Source organism: Poecilia formosa, unplaced genomic scaffold, assembly GCF_000485575.1.
Source record: "Poecilia formosa unplaced genomic scaffold, Poecilia_formosa-5.1.2 Scaffold3, whole genome shotgun sequence".
Taxonomy (NCBI): Eukaryota; Metazoa; Chordata; class Actinopteri; order Cyprinodontiformes; family Poeciliidae; genus Poecilia; species Poecilia formosa.
The window spans coordinates 3,562,059-3,581,798 of record NW_006799942.1 but is presented as its reverse complement, the minus strand read 5'-3'; the positions used below and the strand labels follow the sequence as shown (position 1 = coordinate 3,581,798).

The 19,740-nt window shown below is 38.9% G+C and overlaps 1 protein-coding gene across 1 annotated transcript in view; it reads left to right on the top strand.

The window, feature by feature from the left end:
• The window catches only part of dchs1b (dachsous cadherin-related 1b), an 86,993-nt gene that overhangs the window by 1,721 nt on the left and 65,532 nt on the right, over positions 1-19,740 (top strand). The window contains exons 2-4 of the mRNA XM_007555395.2: positions 15,175-16,017; positions 16,107-16,304; positions 16,436-17,209. Of these exons, the coding sequence (XP_007555457.1) occupies positions 15,193-16,017; positions 16,107-16,304; positions 16,436-17,209 (1,797 nt within the window). The 5' untranslated portion in view covers positions 15,175-15,192. The remainder of the gene's footprint in view (positions 1-15,174; positions 16,018-16,106; positions 16,305-16,435; positions 17,210-19,740) is intronic.

The window sequence follows — 19,740 nt, the reverse complement described above, 5'->3', positions numbered from 1 at the left end:
TACTTTTTCAACAGCTCCTGCACGCTCCAGCTCAGCAGTCCGCTGGCCTCGATGTCAGCCTCTGGTCTGCATAAAAACCACAGAGTTTAGTTCTTTTTTTTTTTTTGTGGAGCGATGGGGTGTGCAAGAAGGACGGTTTCTAACATAAACCATATGGATATCTAGTTGGTACAGCAGTGACTGTATAGGGCCTCTGTACAAACAACTTATGGTTCCTCTTATCAGCAGCTTAGAGGAGCAGACTTTTCTTTGTATGAACACGATTCGAACAGCCAAGTATGTTTTCTCAGCCATTTCACCGTGGACTCATTTTGGAGTTTAATTATCAGTAATATTTTCAGCCAAGATTGCATTGTGGAGTGATTTTGATGGGTTGGTTTTGAAGTCTGGTAACTCAGCTGTCCGCCTGGGCCCCTTTTTTAAAAGGTGGTTTTGCTCATCTACATTAAACATATCTCAGAAGGACTTTGAAAATAAATGTCTTTAATGGTGTCTGTATCAGCTTGTCAAGGCAGAGAGGTCAGTTCCTCCGGTTTTGAGTCAAGTCCGTTTAGAGTTTATCAACAGAATAAACAGTCTGCTGTTTGTCTTGCACTTTCTGTGGTTCTGCATTGTTGAACGAGTGAGTAAAGAGTCAGATGGGGTCACAGGCTTGATTTTCAGCAGGGCCAAGCTGGAAACTCACACACTTCTGTGACAGAAACATCTGCTGAATGACTTAATATTACAGCTCTGAGCTGCATCACATCCATTATAGCTGCAACTTGGCATCAGCCTTGGTTTGTTCTTTGCATTGCATTCAATGAACAACATGAATATGATTTTTTTGTCTGAATCTTGCTGAGGTATACAGGCAAAGTTTGTTTGATGAAGGTGAAAGGGAATCCAGATTGATAACGGAGATTTCTGTAGTTTTCAGTTTTATTGTTTGTGCTTTTTGTCACGTTTGGCTGATGTTTTCCTGCCATTCTCAAGCTGCCTTGGGAGTTTACTTGGAATCAGAATACACATTGCAGATTGCACATTTGCCACCCACTTTGACACTGAAATTCCACTAGTGTTGTATACAGTTTAGGCCACCACATAGCCCACATAAAACGTACAAATATGTATTTGCCTGGAGTGTATTTATCATTCTATATCATGACAAAGACAAAACAACTTATTACAATACACAACTCACAGGAAGTTATGTGTAAAATGAAATGCATACGAAAAGGACACGTATTAAAGCTCGTGTAAACTTCAGACATGCATCAATTAGAGTTTAGTGACCTTTATTTGTACCCCTGTTTTTGCAAAACTTTGCAGATTTTAGACATTTCTGATTTTAGGAGATGTAATATGATATTGGAACAATAATGAAAATATATTATATTACCTACTTGCTGTGAATGGTCAAACAGACTTGACATCTTAAGCAGTCCTCAACTTTGTCTAACTGTTACAATTTAGTGTTTTATAGATAGATAGAAGTACTTTATTCATCCCAAACGGGAAATTACTGTGCAGTTGCAGCATACACATACACACAGATCAATTACAATATGAAAAATAAAAAAAAAAATAAGATAAATGCATAAAATATAAAATGTAAGATGTAAGATTCTGTACAGTATGAACAGTGAAAATTAATAATCTGTACAGTCTGTACAATAGTGCTTTGTAAACAATCTGTACAATATCGATTAATGAGCAGATATGTACAAAGGTAACTTAACGTTTGTTATATAAGGTGATAGCCTGTGGCAGGAAAGATTTCCTGTATCTGTCCCTGCGACAACGGAGCTGAAGCAGTCTGTGTGAGAAAGTGAGAAATTATCCTAATCTTGAAAGCAATTGGGCTAGATGATAATGGAAAAAACAAAAACAAAAAAAAAAAAACATATTAGCAGGACTACGTTGGTCAACGCACTTAAGAAAAAGTAAACCGCTATGGACTTTTACGTACTGAAAGTCTTGCTCTCTCTCGCTCTGTTACAGCCTGGAGTAACAACAGACATATCTCAATTTGTCATAACAAACTGTTTTCTTTTGTACACCTTTGAGGTTCCTCTGGATATAAATTTAAAGTAGTTACTAATACTGGAATTGGTAACTCTGAGTCTTTTCCTCTGAGTAACAACTTCCGTAGTGAAAAGTGTTATCATTTGTGCTACCTGGAAGCAATTATGTTGCATTCACTGACTGGCAAAAGATCTGACTTTAGAGTTTCTCTCACCAGCTGATTTCTCTGTGCATCTCTGGTAAAATCTGCCGTATCTCTCCATGACATTGTTGCCAACAAGAGAAACAAAGGAAGACAACAGGGAAAACAGAAAGCATTTTCATAACAGAATCCCACAGTTTTGGACCGTTAGTTTAGTTGCACTTCAGAGTAGTTCTTTTGTGGCTTTAGGTTTACTCTTGGGGCATAACCATCTGTATACAAATATCGGAAAGTGACTCAGAGACTTCCCTCCTTCTTTCTCAATCACACATACGCCTGCACAGTAACCACAACCCTAACATTACCTCACCATTATATTCTTAACTGTGAACCCTTCTGAACACATATCATTGAATTCCTTCAAATGCAACTACATCTCAGTTAAAATAAAGCAAAAATAAATATTAACATCTTATCCAGTAGATTTTGCTGTATATTACAAAAGGGTCAGCTCTACACTGGTAAACATCTAGCAGATGGCAGCCAGCAGAAAGCAAACATGAGGATAAACAGCAAAAAAAGAGAGATTGTCTCTCCTCCTCCTTTGCTCCCCAAGTAGCCAATGGAAATATTTATCTTTCATCTTTCACCGACTGGTTGATGCTGAAGCCCGAGGACTGTGTTTTTTTTTTTTTTTTTATTTACCTCTCACCCACCACTTTAGACATAACACAAGGCATAAACTCTATATACTGTGGGGGATTTTGATGCCATTCTAATTTATCATGCACAATGTGGACCCTGAACCAGTGCTTAGCGGATTTAGAGCATTGTGTGAGAAGAAACGAGCCCCGAGATGTTTAGTTTTCTGGGAAATCACTTTGTGTTTGAATCATCTGGTCACACTAAAGCCAGACAGTTATTAATAGCTTTACTAGAAGAGTTTTGAAAGGAGATTCCAGCTGATAAGGAATTTTTTTTTTTTTTTTTTTAGATTTCACTTTATAACTTTTGTCTCTGGGGATTTGTTGTTTTTGTAAAAAAAATATCAAATGAAAGTAAATAATTGATTTAACACTTGTGATTACGTTTGCAACACCTGAGAGTAATATTTGAGTTACTAAAATGTTCTACGTTGTCTACGGCCTCTTTCATATGGTGTTGAGACTTATTTCTCCATGACTCTGGAGAAGATATTACAGTATGCCTTAGCCAGCCAGGCAAAGGAAATTACTGGACTCTGCTGTTGGATGCAGAGTGAAGCTGGAGCCCTGAGACAGTACAGTCCAATTTCTGTTTGTTCTGAGGCCCATTTCTGATCTACCTGCTGTTCATTACTCAGCGTCTTTGTCCTGGCTGAAGGGATCCTTTAAGCTGAACGATGTGCTGAGTTGAAATATGGCACACAATGGACCAATCAAAGGCATCTGGTCAGGTGGAATCTGTAGTTTTCATGAGCTGTTCATTCTAAAAAGAAAAATTAAAAAAAAGCAAGATTTTAGCCTATATTAAACTTCACTTTTGTCACAGTTAAGGTTTTGGATGTCAGCTGCATGCTTAGTGTTATTCTGTTAATGCAGAGAAAGAGAGGCTGTTGTGAATTTGTATATTTTTAACAGAAGTGGAAAAAAATATTTTTTATATTTTGATAATGTTGTAATAGACAAAATCAAGCTTTGAGGAAAATGTGCTTTGAAGAGGCAGATGACTTATTGGAAATATGAGAAAACCACAGAACAGTTTGTTTTTAGCAAGCTATGCATGACCGTATATAAACATGTGGCCCAGTGGGTTGAGTAGTTGTCTTGGAATCGGAATGTTGTGTTTGATTCCAGCTTCCTCTTGTGACATATCAATGCATCCCTGGTCACTTTACCCTGACTTGCCTACTGATCTGTGTATTGGCATATGTGTGAGTGTTTGTGAGTGCGGCTGGGTAAAAGTGGATGTAGTGGAAAAGTACTTTGAGTGGTCTAGACTAGAAAAACAGGCCAGACGAAAAAACAAATTCGGTCAATTTATCATAAACACTTAACTATTGCAAAATATTGCAAGTGTTTCTAAAAATAGGTTAAAGATGCCCGCTACAAAGCCAAACCATGCAGTTAGAGTTATATCAGGATATTCACTTAAACTATAAACTTTTCCTCTGCTGCCAATCTTTAAAACAAAAAAAAGTTTTTTTTTTTGTTTGTTTTTTTTTACATGTACTTGTCTCACCTATTTCTGGGTGCCTCAACATAAGTTTAAAAGTCAAAGTTGTGCCCTTCACATATACCAGGGGCTTGACAATACTGTATCAGGCTAACAATGCTGAAGATGGCATTTGCTTAATGTCTTCCTATTGGAGCCAAACTGATGGACTAGTTCACTGTCCTCAAAGCATCCCAATTGCACGTGATCATCTCTACTTAAAAATCTAAAATTGTTTAACTGATAAAGCCTGAACTGCATACATTTATGCAAACCCGATGTTTACTAAAATATTATGTCGATGTTCTTTTTGCCATTTGTGTTTCTTTAGATTAAGACAGCATAAAAAACTTGGACTGAATTTGTCAAAATTGATTCTTTAAAACACTGGCAGTGGGTCATGAAACCTTTACTCCACTTATATAGAACAATCGTTTAAAAATCGAAAAGGAGTCAACCTTTCTTTTTTAATGTCTTTGGATGTTAATACAACTTCATGAGAGTGGTGTAAGTTAACTTATCTTTCAATAAGGTAAAGGTTCTATGGCTGTGAATTAATCTTCTGTTTAATGATTATCCTATCAGGAATCTCAACTCTGTGTCTGTTCACTTTAGTTACCATAAGAAATTCCTGCTTTGATCTTTTTATTAAATCTTCGTGACTGAGTCCAAGATCAATGCAGTCGTGTGGCCATTTAATTTCACACTTTCATGAATGAAGCTATATGTTAATATCATGACTCTCATGAAAACATATGAGTGGCTCCGTTTGAACAAAGATGAATGAAACGCAGTCGCTGCTTTCCATCTGGTTGCTTGATAAACTAAAAAAAAGTGATTCAGCTCAGAGGGAAGAGGAGAGAGCTTCCCTGTGAAGCACCTCATGTGTTTTTAATGAAGTTAGTGAGATGATCTGAGCTTCTGATGACTTCAAACACTTGCACAGTGCTGAGAGCTGTGTTGTTCAGGTAAAGCAGATTGGATACTGGTTGTGTGCGGCATGCAAAAAACAAAACAAGGAAAGTTGCAAAAGTTTTCATTTATTGATAATATTTTGCATCAAGCAAAAAATGATTCATTGTTTTAAAGTGTCAACCCCATTTGTGTGTCTTTTCATCATGTTTTTTATTTTGTCATTATTAACTGATGTGTTAAACAAAAGCAGACAGGCTCAAACCCCAGACTTACCACAAGAAGTGAAATAAAGTAATATGATACAAAGGCATTTTCTTGGAGAACAGCTGCCGGCGCGCCACTAACTAAGGAGTTGATGGAGAATTTAATATCTAGTAAGCCAAGTAACTGTCTCAGTTTTTTGACCCAGAGTTAAGTAATTGCAGTTCTTGATAGATTTCCCAGAACTGTCACCCGCGATGCAGAAGAAGAAGCAGAAATTAAGCTTTTAGGATTTTTCTTATGACGATACTCACCTCCTTTCACCTCCAACAATTAGCCAGCTGGCAAACTCCTCAACAAATTATCTTATCTCTTTGATTATTATTTATGCATTTTCAGAAACAATAACATGATCTGATCCGAATATGGCTGGCTCGCTGCTTGCCTGTGTCGCTGATTATTTCATGAGATGGAATGCAGAAGCAGATTAGGAAAGGTTTGTTCTGCCATGTGTGGTGGAGCTACGACATTGGATCCACTGTTTCCCTCTTCCTGATATTGTTGTGGCTATCATCTGTGTGTGTTTTGTCTTTGACCTTTTCCTCTTTTAGCTTGATAATTAATGATTCATATGGTGTACCTACCGTGTTTACGTGTCGTAATTTTCTCATTGTATGTGGAGGAAGAAAGTTTATGGCTACAGCCCGTGTGTGGAAGAATTCATCTCTGACAAAATCCCTGATCTGTGAAGAAAACAGACATTTTAAAGCCAAGAACAATGACTAGGTGAAGGTTTGGGTGATGTATATAAGTATTTGTGGGCTTTAGTGATACAGACTCTTAAATAAACAGTAATTACAACAAATGCCATACTACTAATATAACCACACAGCTTAATTTTCAGTTGAAACAAGTTGACTCATGAGGTAGTTGATTGTACATTTTAATGTCTTCCACATTGCTTAATTGCTTCCAGTCAAGGTTTTTCCTTCCCCCTGATACTGTACAGAGTTGATGCTTTCCTCCATAGGATACAATTCAAAACTATTTGCTTGACACCCTGTAAGGACATATATCTCAGCTTCAACATTGGTTCAGTAATATTTGACATCGACATTGACATGGTTCCACTCAACAGCTTTGCCCTTGTGGGATGTTAAGCGAGCTTGGATGGGGAGGGGTGGCGAGTGATGGTCAAAAGCAGCTGCCGGTTCACCTTGACGGCATCCTTTATTTTCAGCAGGTTACTTTCTGCATTTTCTAAGTTATTGTTGTCGCACACTGGATGGTTTTGTGGATAAAAACGTACTTGCACAAGTATCACATATACTCAAAGCAGCCCTCACTCTGGAGCACTGCAGTACTTTGACTTGGTCTTAAAGGTTAAGAGGAAGGTGAAGAACCCCCAGCTGTGTTTTCACTTTCTCTGCGGCTTCACGGATGGTTCACAAGTGCGTTATTTATGTCGGCGCGCGAGAGGCAGCGTCTTGTGTGCCCCCGGGAGGACCAAGTTTAACAACTTTTTGAATCTGTGGCTGCCACTGTGGTAAAAAAAGCGAGAGGTTAAAATGAATCCCTGTTTAGAGTCAGATCATCATGTTTGGAATTATAATTCCAAACATGCTTGTTTGGAATTTGTAAAAAGTAATGCTTCAAAGAACACACTTCCTCTGTCATAAACTTTCTCTATAAATGCACTCCGAGGTATGAGTTATATTATAAATCTTTCTTTCATTGTTATTATTACTTTTAAATAAATTAGATCATTTAGTTGTATGGGTATCACAATGCCTCCATCTCACTAGACTAGAAGATGAAACATGGATGGATTACCTGTATACCGAATAAGAAAAAAATACAGCTCACCAACACTTTTCTGTCTTACTGTTCCTGTGGTTTAAAGTGGTTTCAACGAGATGACAGAAAGATGTGGAGTGGTTTTTCCGTGGCGCTCCACGCTTGGCTGTCCTGGTCTTGTTAAGCAGCACTATTGGTCACTCCTACATATTTCTGTTTTTTGCGAGAAAGGAAGTGAGGAAGTCGGCTGTTTGGAAAGTCAAAGGAAGGCCACCTGTTGATATTGCATGTTTTTTTAAAGGTGTTGTTTGTGCTAAAAAGGCAAAGATGCATATTTAGTTAGCAGCAAACGATATGTTTGCTACATGATAGTCCAGTCAATTAACTGACAAATAATTGCTTAATAGACTCTCAGTGTTATTCTATTCAGAGCAGAATATAAAAGGGAATCATGCAATTCAATTAAGCACTTTTGCAATTCCTTTTACAGTATTCTAGATTCTCCATTAGTCTTCTACCACTGTGTAAACTGAGAAAAAAGAAGCTAAATATTTTAAACAGACTGGCTGTTTCAGATTATTCAACTTTGAATTTATATAAACACACCTGAAATCAAACAAATGGCTCATCAGCAGGCCTCAGTACACCTTTGCAATATCAATTAGGAGTCATTCAGCCATTTGATTCAGGTATTCTGGTGGAGGGATGCATATAAAAAGAAACTCACCACTGTCCATAAACTGTTTTTGCTTGTCCAACCAGCTGTGTTTTCGCTACCGTACCTTCTGTCTTTTAGCTGTTTTTACCCCTGAGTCTTTATTTGCTCATGCAGTGAAAGAGCATGCAAGCCCATCATCTGGAACAGACATTTTGTATTTTGTAAAGAAAGATTTCCATGTTCAAAATTGAGAACGTATTGTTCTATCCAAATACTTTTATATATTGGACACCTTTTGAAATAAGCAGAAATGCAAGGTGCAGCAAGACAGTTCTGCCTGTGTTTTCCTGAAGTGTATTGCGGTGTAGCCTTTACATTTGTAGACGGTGCAGCAGTTTTATATTTATCAATTTCTCATGTTTTTACTTTTTTTCCCCTTCTGGCCTGGCTGGCTGGTAAAATCTGGGACATTTTGTCTCATGGGTTTGTGACTGTGTGTTTGGATTCCTCCTTGGAAACCTCTGTGAGAGTCATCATCACAGGTTGTGGTGACATCTTTTTTGCTAAAGAGATTCATACATCATCAGTCACCAAAGTCTTTGAAATGGCAGCTGCCTTTGGTAGACTTCTATTTGTCAGTGATTTTGTTCATTTGTTTTTAATTTTGTTTAGTTGGGGTATAAGTTGTTGCTTCTGGAGGTCTTTTAACCTACCTGATGTTGACAGACAGACTCTATTTTAACAATGTTTTTACTCTGAAGGTCAGGTAGTAATCAGATCTAGCTGTGGCTAATGAAATAAAACCAAAAATGTGGACAATTACACTTATTTATTTACTTTACCTGGGAGGCAATTATATTTTCACATACAGTCAGGTGGCTGTGGATGGCTGTTTCCCCTCATCAAATCTTCATTTAGAAACTGAGATTATCTTAGACTGATAATAAAATGTTATTTTGTTAACTGAAACATTTACATGTGTCAATAAAACTAAAAAAAACAGAACAAATATTTGAGAAATCAAATACTTTGTCACAACATTGTACCATGTACTATTGCAAGTATTTTACAGGATTTACAGGGAATACATTTGCTTTGGACAGTCTGTCAACTTTCAAGTGTCCCTCAGAGTAAATGGGTGAATAAATTAATGATCACTCTGAAGTACACGAACCACTTGAGCTACGAGGTGGAACTACCCAGAAAGCAATAATTAATTTAAACAGACCTTCTTAGACTCCTCCAGCCTCCTTGACCCAGATACTTTGTGTTCCCAGCTGAGGTACTTCCCCTGCCTACAGTATACGAGTTGTATGACATGTCTCTGAACTCACTCCTGCATTAATATTGATTCTGTTTTGTACTCCACATGCATGTATATTTCAGCCAGTGTCTAGTTGCCCAGACGGTGGTGTGCAGCTACAGAAATTAAGGCTGATTCTGTTTTAATTAAGTCAATTGTGCAAACAAATTGAAACTGATACGCAGCTTTAGTATAAAATGCAATTAGAGGAAATGTGTGTGTATATGTGCGTAGAGCGAAATATGCTCACATACACTCACACGCACCCACTCATACGCATGTGCAGAGCGACAGCTGAGGTTGGAAATGGGATGTCTATATCCAGATATCCAGGAAAAGGCAACTGAGGAGGTGATGGGGTCACTGTTGTCGACCCCTTAAGTACACACACAACCCAAACCGCATGAAAACTGAGATGCAAAGCACTCCACCATGTTCCACCCCCCCCTCGCAGAATCATTCCTCCATCCATTTTATTGCAAAGCTTTCTTTTAAGCACCCTGCACCAGGTTTCATCACAGCATCACAAATCCTCAGTCATTCATTCACACACTTGTCAAGAAACAGATTTTTGTTACACTTTTAAGTGACACTAAAACCAGAACCTCAGATCTCTTTACATTGTACTTTGGCTGTATTGGGACATTTTTATGTTTTAACATCTACAGCACTTAGGAACATACATACTCATTGGACTTCTTTTACATTTCTCACATTAAAGCCACACACACATCTATGTATTTTATCGGGACAATTACAAAGCTGAAAGAAAAGTATACTTGGTTTTCAAATTGCTTAACAGTTAAAGTTTTTTTAAAAGCTTTTGTCACCTCTAGTGTGTCACCCATCAACTACAGTCAAATGCAACCTATTGGGTTCAGAGGTGAACTAATTACATGTGGCTTCACATGTCGGCTGTATAAAATGCTTTTATCCTCTGAAGCCCTGTGCATCATGAAGATATTTGTAAGAAGAATTGTCTGGTCAGAAGAGAAAAAAAAAATGGATTCTTTAGATTTACATTTAAAACTCTGTGTGAAAAAGAAAAAAAAAACACTGTACTATAACCTGAAGACATTTTGACTATGTGAATGAGGTAAAAATATTACACTAGAAGTTGGCAAAGGTGCTAAGATGTGCAGATATGATGACAATGAGTAGTTATTACTAAAAGTATTGGCCAGGGTGGGCTAAATACAAGTTTGTGTAATATGTATCAGACTTTTATTTGTTTAAAATTCTACTAAACGGTTGTACTATAATTTGTGTTGTGTCAAATAAAACTTTTCTGAAATACAAATGAGTTTGTAGATGCAATTTAGCAAAATCTTAAAACGTTTAATAAGTATGAATGTTTGAAGTTCTGAATCAAATTTCTGCTTTTTAGGCCTTGAGAGCATGCTTTTCCCATCATTTTGTTGTGTTTTTCACTTCACCATCCTTCTGTTTGGTTAGTGCTTGTCGTAGTTATCACAAAAAAAACATCTAAAGAACTGGAATATTTAGAGGGAGAGCCAGACCTCTCAGCAACTGTGGAATTAGCTGAATACAACTACATGCTGTACTATTAAAACCAAAGCAACCGGGCAAAGAAAGATCGGAACTGAAGAGGCCATCTTTGTAACTTTGCGTCCAGTTTAACTTGGCTGCGGGGTAGCTGCGGCGTGCCCAGCAAAATCTGTTAAATCAATTAGAGGGGACTGGCGGAAAAAAAGGAGGTGGAGTGAACATTTCGGGGTAAAAGGGAGATGAAGCTGTTCCTGACTACTGAGATACGACAGGAAAAACGGCAGTGTTTTTAGATGGTCGCGTAGTGAAAACAGTATGGTTTGCTAATATTTAGTAACAGCACTTTAGAGTGGAGGATGTATTTAAGGCTTTGAGGGTTGCACGCGGTGGCGAAGGCAGATTATGGAGGAGCAGTGCCAGATATAATGTGGCTGAGACTGCATGGAGCCCTCAGCGGTTGGCCCTATTGAGGGGGGGGGGGGCGGGGGGGGGGTCGCGCAATAATTTGCATCCAGATGTCATGGCCATACAAAATCCCAACGCACCACAAATTCAAGTTTAAACTTAGGCATCATGCAATTCTTCACACCTTAGCTTAATTTATGGATGTAAACTTTTGTAGGTTGCAGAAAGATTAAAGAGTACCACTAGAGGGAGTAAATCAAGTGCTAAGCTTCTACTCCACTGCTTAAACCGGTGTGAGGTTCGAGCCTTTGTTCACTCTGTTTCTCATCAGATCATGTTTTCCAGAGTAAACACAAGTGTATTACAGTACGTGTCAAAGGGGGGAATGATGTCATTGTCCGACTGCTCATTGACAGTGACAAATTGCAGTCATGTGATATGTTCGCAAATATAACCTTTTACTGACACTCGTGTGAAGCAGCAAGGGAGAAATTGACGATGTAAAAAAAGTGTGTGCACAAACACATTTTGGAAAATACCTTTTTAGATTCTTTTTTTCTTTCTTACAAAAGGATTGCCTTGCACAGCTTTGTGGTCCCTAAAGACAATAAGGCTGTCAGGCCAAAACAAACTGTAATCACTCCTTTTTCTGTTTTGTCCTGTATCCAGTTTTTCCACTTGTTTTCTTTGTTCTTTTCTTTACCTTTTCCTCCCACTCAGTTGATGCATGATTGTTCAGTGCTGTGGGTTAATTTCATCAGAGCTAGGTCTCATAAGGCCTGAGCTCTGACTCTGAGTTTCCCCAGTCAGCGGCGGACTTGAAAGACTTCATCAACACACCCCTAATTGTGTCTCTCACAGATCTTCTTTCAGCTTCTCTTTTTCCTCCCACTCTTTAAGACATGCTCAGCTGTACGCCTGCAAATGTTACCATCATTGCTTTTGCACACAGCGAGCAAGCAAGCATGTGAAGCAATTGCACGAGTTGTGAACAGTCTAAGCTCTGCGCTGCTTCCTTGTGTAGGAGTGCAGCAACTGTCCAGAGCAGCCGTCTGGACCAGATGTAAGGGTCATTGACTGGATTGGAAGGGATCAGTATCAGTGTCCCTCTGTCTGTCCCAGTGGAGCTATAGCCTTTATTAATCTTTCCTCCCAAAGCCCACATAAACTACCGTAGGAGGTTGGGGAGGAAGACTAGCAAGATAGCAGTAGGATTCATTAGATATAAAATGATGTCTTGTATTCTTTTTTGCTCTTTTTGTATTCAAAGCAGTCTTTTAGGATCCATGTAAAATCAATAAGAAGATTTTTTTTTTTTTTTTTACAGGGAGACAGTGAGCCATTATTAGTTTTGAAAAATCACCGAAAAATATTCCACTATATGCCAATTTTGTCTCCAATGACTGAAACTGTTGGAGCTAAAAATGCAAAAATTTGGAGGGGTGCTCCATCCAATCATTTAATTTTAACTGATCATGACTTCTCTTTAAGGAACTATTATTAAATAACTTAAAAATAATTCTTCTTACTTTTCTATTGTGATGGTTCATGTGGTGGCACTGCATAACACAGGTCATTCTGTCAAGTTACTTTACTGTAACTGAGGTACTTTGCTAGAACTTACCAGGTACTTTTCTGAAACTTTTTTGGAAACTTTCCCACAGCTTAGAAGTACTTAATACTTATCTGGAACTTATTCTGTACTGTGCTAAAACTTACTGGTCCTTTCTTGGAACTTACCAGGAACTTTACTAAGATTTGTTGGGTGCTTTCTTGGAACTCCTTTAATAGTACCTTACAACTTCCACAGTACCTGGAAGTTGTAAGGTACTGTGGAACTTTCAAGGTAATTTATTGGGATTTACTAGTCACTTGCTTGGAAGTTCACCTTACTTTAGCTGGTGTTGTCCTGAAAATCTTCTAGAAATCAGCTCCAGATTAATCCCAAACTTACAAAGTAAATACAGCAAAACATTCTGAAATGTTGGACAAGTAAACAGCATATGCATAATAAATTTTTTTAACCTGAAAAAGTTAGGTACTAAATGAACTGCCAAATGAGCTCCCTTGCAGCATGACTGCCAACAGGCCCTGATGTACTCAGATACACAGGTGCCTTTTAAATACATTAATTCTTACATTTCTGTTCTACTTGTGACATTATTTTAAGCACCTTTCTGATACTAAAACCAATTAACTTTGTCTCTAGCCTTCTTTACGTAACAACAACTACCACCACAGAAAAGCCTGGGTGAACCCAGATATGTTGTGTTCATGAATGAATAAAATATTGTATTTTTGAGTGACTCAGCACCTGGCTGCTGGTTAGAGTTGGTCAAACTGTAAAATCAGTTTAAATGACCAGCCGATTTCTCGGTGCATCTCTGTTTATATCTTAGCATATCTACAACTCTTGATTTGAAATGAAGACTCTGATATTGTGCATGCTGTTGGTAATTGCAGTAATTGTGCTAAAAAACAATTCATGTGGGTATTTCAGAATAATGTATGAGCAAATACTCCAGCTGGTACCATCCTGGCTTTTGCTTTGAGGCTGCAAGACATTCCTACAGTTAACTGTCCGGATTATGCACACGCTTTGGGAGTGATTATCTGGGGTGAATATGGCTGGCCAACGTGGGCCAACACCCACCACTTATAATTCCCATTTTAGTCTGCTACTGCTGTTTTCCTGCAGAATTTCTTTTTTTTTGTAAAATATTCCTGGTATAAGCAGTGACTTCTTCACTTCCCAGAGAGTGTTGATGTTCAGATCAATGTAGAATATTTTTTTAAAGCTTCACCCTTTTGTGGTCACGCAGCTTTTATGAAGGAATTATTGGACACCTTGATGGATCTCCCCATTGCAGGATGTTTTAAGCAGTTTCATGCTTGATAAATCTCAGTCTATAAATACAGGCGTAGCATATGTAAACATAATTTAGAAGGTAATCTAAATATTTGTAGACCTCATCAAGGGGTAAGACTCTGCATCCATCTAATGAAAGCTGCTTTAAACTTCTGTAGACTTTTCAGAGCACTTATGAGGGTATTTTTTTCTTAATTTTACGATGGTGTGCAAAAACACTGTGTGTGCGTCAAAGCCGGGTCACTGCCATTTGCAAATAATTATTGGTGTTTGTTTTAACTTGCTGGAAGCTCCAGATGGTGACTTTAATTATTTACTGCGGCAAAGCTGAGTGTAAGGTGAGTTTTCGATGGTGTTTTTGAAGCATGGTAGTGAACTATCTGTCCATGTGCCAAACAGGAAGCCAAGTCCAAGGCTCTGGCACGCCTCAAAAACCAAAAACGCACTTCTACATGCAGTTTCTGATAAAAGATTTTGACTAATGAGATTGAGCTGCCATTTAGACATGAAGGATGTTATTTTTATGGGTGTACTCATCTTTTATAGATTGGTTAACTTAAATGCAGTGATTAAGTGGTTATTTTTGTATTTTAAATGGTTGTTTTTCTCCAATTACTGAAGCTGCTACAGGCTAACATTTCTAACGTGTTGAATATAATGTCTGGGAAAACCTCATTAACATCCTAAATATCCCTCTGGATATTGTCGTGTGATGTAGTAGATACTTCACCATGTTCTCACCCAGCAAGAAAAAAAAGGCCATCCTCAAGATAAATATACTTTATGGCTCTGTTCTCAATGTGGTTGAAGCTTGTGTGGATCCTGGACCGAGTTAGATTTCCATTTTCATGCTTTTTTTCAAAGCCTCAGCGATCCTGCTGAAGAGTTCTTTTCTAACATTATATATGTTCTCTTCATGTGGAAAAAAGCTGAAATTCATCAGGAAACATCTTTAATATTGGTTCCGGACTGTAAAAGTGTTAGCGCACTGTCAACCGAGGATTTAGAATCCATGCTGAGGTTTGAAATATGGAAAAAAAGTTTTATTTCTTTCTGTGCTGAAAGAGCTCAGCAAATTTTCCAAGACATTTGAACATGAAATGAAAATAAATTAAAGTGCAAACATTTCTTAAAAAACTTGTGCTTATATACATTTCTCTTCTCTTTCCTTCCAGGTATAACAGAAGCCAGCCATGCCAAAAACAAGTAAAAAAGGGTCTAGACGTAGGGCTCAGGTCGGCAGACTCTGTCTGCTTTCAAGCATTGGCCAACAGAAGCTCCTTTTCTATATTTTAATTATCCTATTTCAATCAACATTTGTTTATGGAGTACTAGAACTCCAGCTGGATGAAGGCCAGCCAGCGGGGACCATTGTTGGTGACATCAGTGCAGGGCTGCCACCTGGTGAAACAGCGACTGTTTACTTCATCTCTGACCATGAGGGCACAGGCGTCGGCAGCGACCTTCACATTGATGAGACCACTGGCATCATTACCACTGCGCGCAGCTTGGACCGAGAGGAGAGGGACCACTACAGCTTCATTGCGGTGACAATGACTGGCACAACCATTCAGGTGTCTATCACCGTCAATGATATCAATGACCATGCACCTGTGTTCCCCAAAAGAAAATCTGTTCTGAAAATCCCAGAACACACAGCAGTTGGGACAAGATTTTCCCTGGATCCTGCCACTGATGCTGACAAGGATCAGCTGACTACCCAAGGTTATACTATTCGCGAGGGCAATGTTGGCCAAACATTTAGACTTGAGACCAAGAGGGGTGCGAACAAGCTTCTCTATCTAGACTTGGTGGTCAATGGACTGCTGGACAGGGAGAAGCGCTCATCGTACACCCTGGTGATAGAGGGCTTTGATGGAGGCTCACCAAGAAGGATAGGATCTATGACTCTGGAAGTGACAGTGACAGACATCAATGACCATGCACCAGTCTTTAATCAGAGCAGATACCATGCAATCATCTCTGAAAGTCTTCCACAAGGGAGTAGCATTTTACAGGTCAGTTCAAGTCTTTTTAGTGTCTTGGCTGGTGACTTAAACTAGGTGGACAGGGCTGCTTCAGTGTTTGACCTTCTTTGTCTTTGCAGGTGTTTGCAACTGATGAAGATGAAGGTGATAATGGTTTGGTCCTTTATGAAATCAACCGTCGCCAGAGTGATCCTGACCGTTACTTTGTCATTGACCTTAAGTCAGGAGTCATCACTCTCAATAAACCACTGGACTTTGAGCTGAAGAGAGTCCATGAGCTGGTGGTCCAGGCCAAAGATAATGCTAGCCAGCCTGAGGTAATTCCCTTACAGCTATCCAATGCATTGAGCATTAGGCACAATGGGCAATTTTTATTGTGGGTAAAAATGCAGATCCATATTGGTGATTATTATTGATGACATTTTATCGTGCTTTTACATCTTCCCAGGTGACCAATGCATTTGTGACAATTCATGTCCGTGACTTCAATGACAACCAGCCTACCATGACCATCATCTTCCTCAGTGAGGATGGCTCCCCGAGAATCTCAGAAGGAGCTCAGCCAGGCCAGTATGTTGCTCGGATTTCTGTCACTGATCCAGACTATGGAGAGTATGCTAATGTCAATGTCTCCCTGGAGGGGGGCGATGGGAAATTTGCTCTAACAACCAAAGACAGCATAATTTACCTGATATATGTGGACCAGATCTTGGACAGAGAGGAGCGGGATTCCTATGATCTCAGGGTGATGGCAACAGACTCAGGCACACCTCCCCTCAGAGCAGAGTCATCTTTCACCATCCAGGTGACGGATGTCAATGACAACCCTCCACTGTTTGACCAGCAGGCCTACAGGCAAACCATTCCTGAGGTGGTCTACCCAGGATCGTTTGTTCTTCAGGTAACGGCCAGGGACAAGGACCAGGGTCCCAATGGAGATGTGCGGTACAGCCTGCTAAAGGGTAAAAACTCTCGCTCTGATTGGTTTTCAATTGATCCAATTACGGGCATAATCACCACAGCGACAGCTCTTGACTTTGAATCAGAGCCAGCCCCCAGTGTAACTGTTGTTGCGATGGATGGTGGTCGGCCGCCACTGTCTTCCACAGTGAAGGTAGATATTGTGCTACAGGACGTTAATGATAACACGCCTGTGTTTTCCAAGAGTTTCTACAATGCTTCAATCAAGGAGAACACCTCAGCTGGAACATGCTTCTTAGAGGTAAGAAAAGCAAGACGTTTTCTTTGACCCCTTGGGCATCTTTGCTACCTTACCTACAAGTTTATGTTTATTCTCACCAGTACAGTATCATCCTACTTATAAAGGTAAAATCCCCTAGCATAAATGTCTCCCTTGTGCTCTTATCTTTTTGTTAAGTTTGCCCTTTCTCTTGCACCATCTTCTTGACATTTATATCTAATACAAAAGCCTGATTTATACATGAATTTAAAGCTGTCTGGAACTCACACTTGTTCATAAAGTAAAACACAATTGCAAAGGTCCAGTTCAAAGGTTGTCTAAGAGAATGCTCTATGTCTAAGGTCTAAATTATTCATTCAGCAGCTATTTTAGGAGGAAAAGATTTATAAAAGGAAGAAAGAAAAGCCATTAAGAAAGACAAGGGAGTGAAACCTTAACTGAATTCCTGAAGCTACTGCTTCAGATTTACTCAGTTCTTGTATGTCCTTTCTCTAACCCCATGGGGTAACCATGGTATCCAGCTGCATATGGTGAACTCTAAGTATCTGTCCTTTATCTTGCTGGAGATTTTCTTGCCTTCCTTTCATCACAATTCCAGCAGCTCATGTATAATAAGAGAACTTCTGTGAGAAATGAAAGCTCAAGTCTGCCTGTTTGTTTCCGGAAAGGTCTTAAAGTTGCATCATGAACTGTTTAGAGTAGACCATCTGTTTGTATAGCTTGGTTTTGCTCCTCTGAGAAGCAAAGGGAAAGGAAATCAAGAATGGGAGTTATTACTGATCCTCAAGGTATTTAAAGAAGCCCTGCTTGTTGCACTGCATTCACATAAAATGTCCTGGTCTACTGATCACACTATTTGAACTAGAAGTGAAGTGGGTTTTTTTCCTTTTTTTCTTACATTCATTTTGGTTGCTTTCACAAATGTTGTCTGTGGAAATCAGTTTACTGGCCTGCTCTGCCAATGCATAGCATACTTGATATCATCTCTGTAGTTGTGATAGCCGGCCTGCTGAATTTTTATAATTCTCTCATAAATCATGTGGTCCCCCAATCTAGCTGTTGCAACAGTTGCAACCATCTATCCCTCCTAGCCAGAAGACATTTTGGCATTAGGTTCTGATGTAATCCTATGCCAGACATTATGGGTGGTTTTTCCAGTAGACTGCAGTATGACTAAGATTTCATGTGCTCATTCCAACACGTTTTTCAGGGTTTCTTTTTTCTTGGCGTGACCAGGCTAGGAGTCTATGAGCAAGAGTTGTGATTTGCAGCATAATGGCAGCTAATGTTAAATTTCTTTTTTCAGTCAGTGGAATATTTGGCTGCTTAGAAGAGACACAGATGCTTACACATGATGTTACAGGCAGTACTACAGCCTAATAAATCTTTTTTTTTCCCCTTTTCCCCCCAAGAACTTTATTATTATTGTTAATTGTATAATTTTGGAGCATTCAATATCCTGTTCTGTCAGTTAAGGACAAATTGAAGATCTGCGTCACCTCAGTTTACTCTTTTGTGGGATGTTATTTGAAATAGGCAATGCTGTTGTGAGCTATTGTCACGTTCCCGGGAGTCAAGACAAATGTGAACTGTTCTCAGAATTGTACCAATATTTATAGAAGATAGCAATCAGTGTTTGGATTTTGAAATTATCATGCTGGCTTGGCTGGCTTGGTCTGGGGTTTGGATGGGTGTATTAAACAGGGTAAGCTAGCCAATGTTTAATATCTAAGCAAGGAAATGTGTTATCAAAAAAATGTATGGGTTGTGCTGCTCTTGTTTTGATTATGGTTCGGTTCCAGGTTTTCCTATGGTTTTTCTTCCTTTTTTTTTGTTCCATTGCTGTTTCTCTTAATATCTTTCTCAGTACATCTCTTTTTTTATTCCTTCTCATTCTTTGCTCAGGCATACTCACTTCCACTCTGTGCATAGGAAGTGTCTTATCAGTTTGGCCACTCCAGTAATCTTTAATGTGCCGGACTGTTTATGCAGCCACAACACAAAGGGGCTATTTATTTTTTGGTTTCCTTGCTTTCCTTTCCCTTTGGTTCCTCCAAGTATTTCCCAGGCATGAGAGGTTATAGAGGCTGTTAGTGTGTATAGGAAACATATTCTTAATGGCCACTTCCATAATCTGAGGTGTTAAAGGGCATGAGAACAACCAGAATTTGGAGATTGGAATGAAAAGTGACATTCTTTAGAAAGTTGCATGTTTATTGTATTTACATGGCGGTGGGAATAGTTAGACATTTCATAATTCAGTTCAGGTGTGATTTAGAGCGCTTCAAGATGATTATAGAAGGATTATAAGTGCATCGTGATGCAATCCTCCACCTTCTCCCTGCGTAGCTACTTGGCGTCCTTTAAGCTAACTGATTTACTCTTCTTATCTTTAAATAGTGGTACGAAATAATTTGCAGCTTTATTGTTTTACTTTAAAAAGGTTTGCTCTCATAAAATAAATCACAGGTGCCATTGGTGTCACAACACCATTTGTGGATTTCAAATTATTTTGAACAAAAAGTAAATACAGAGAGAGAGACAGACAGACA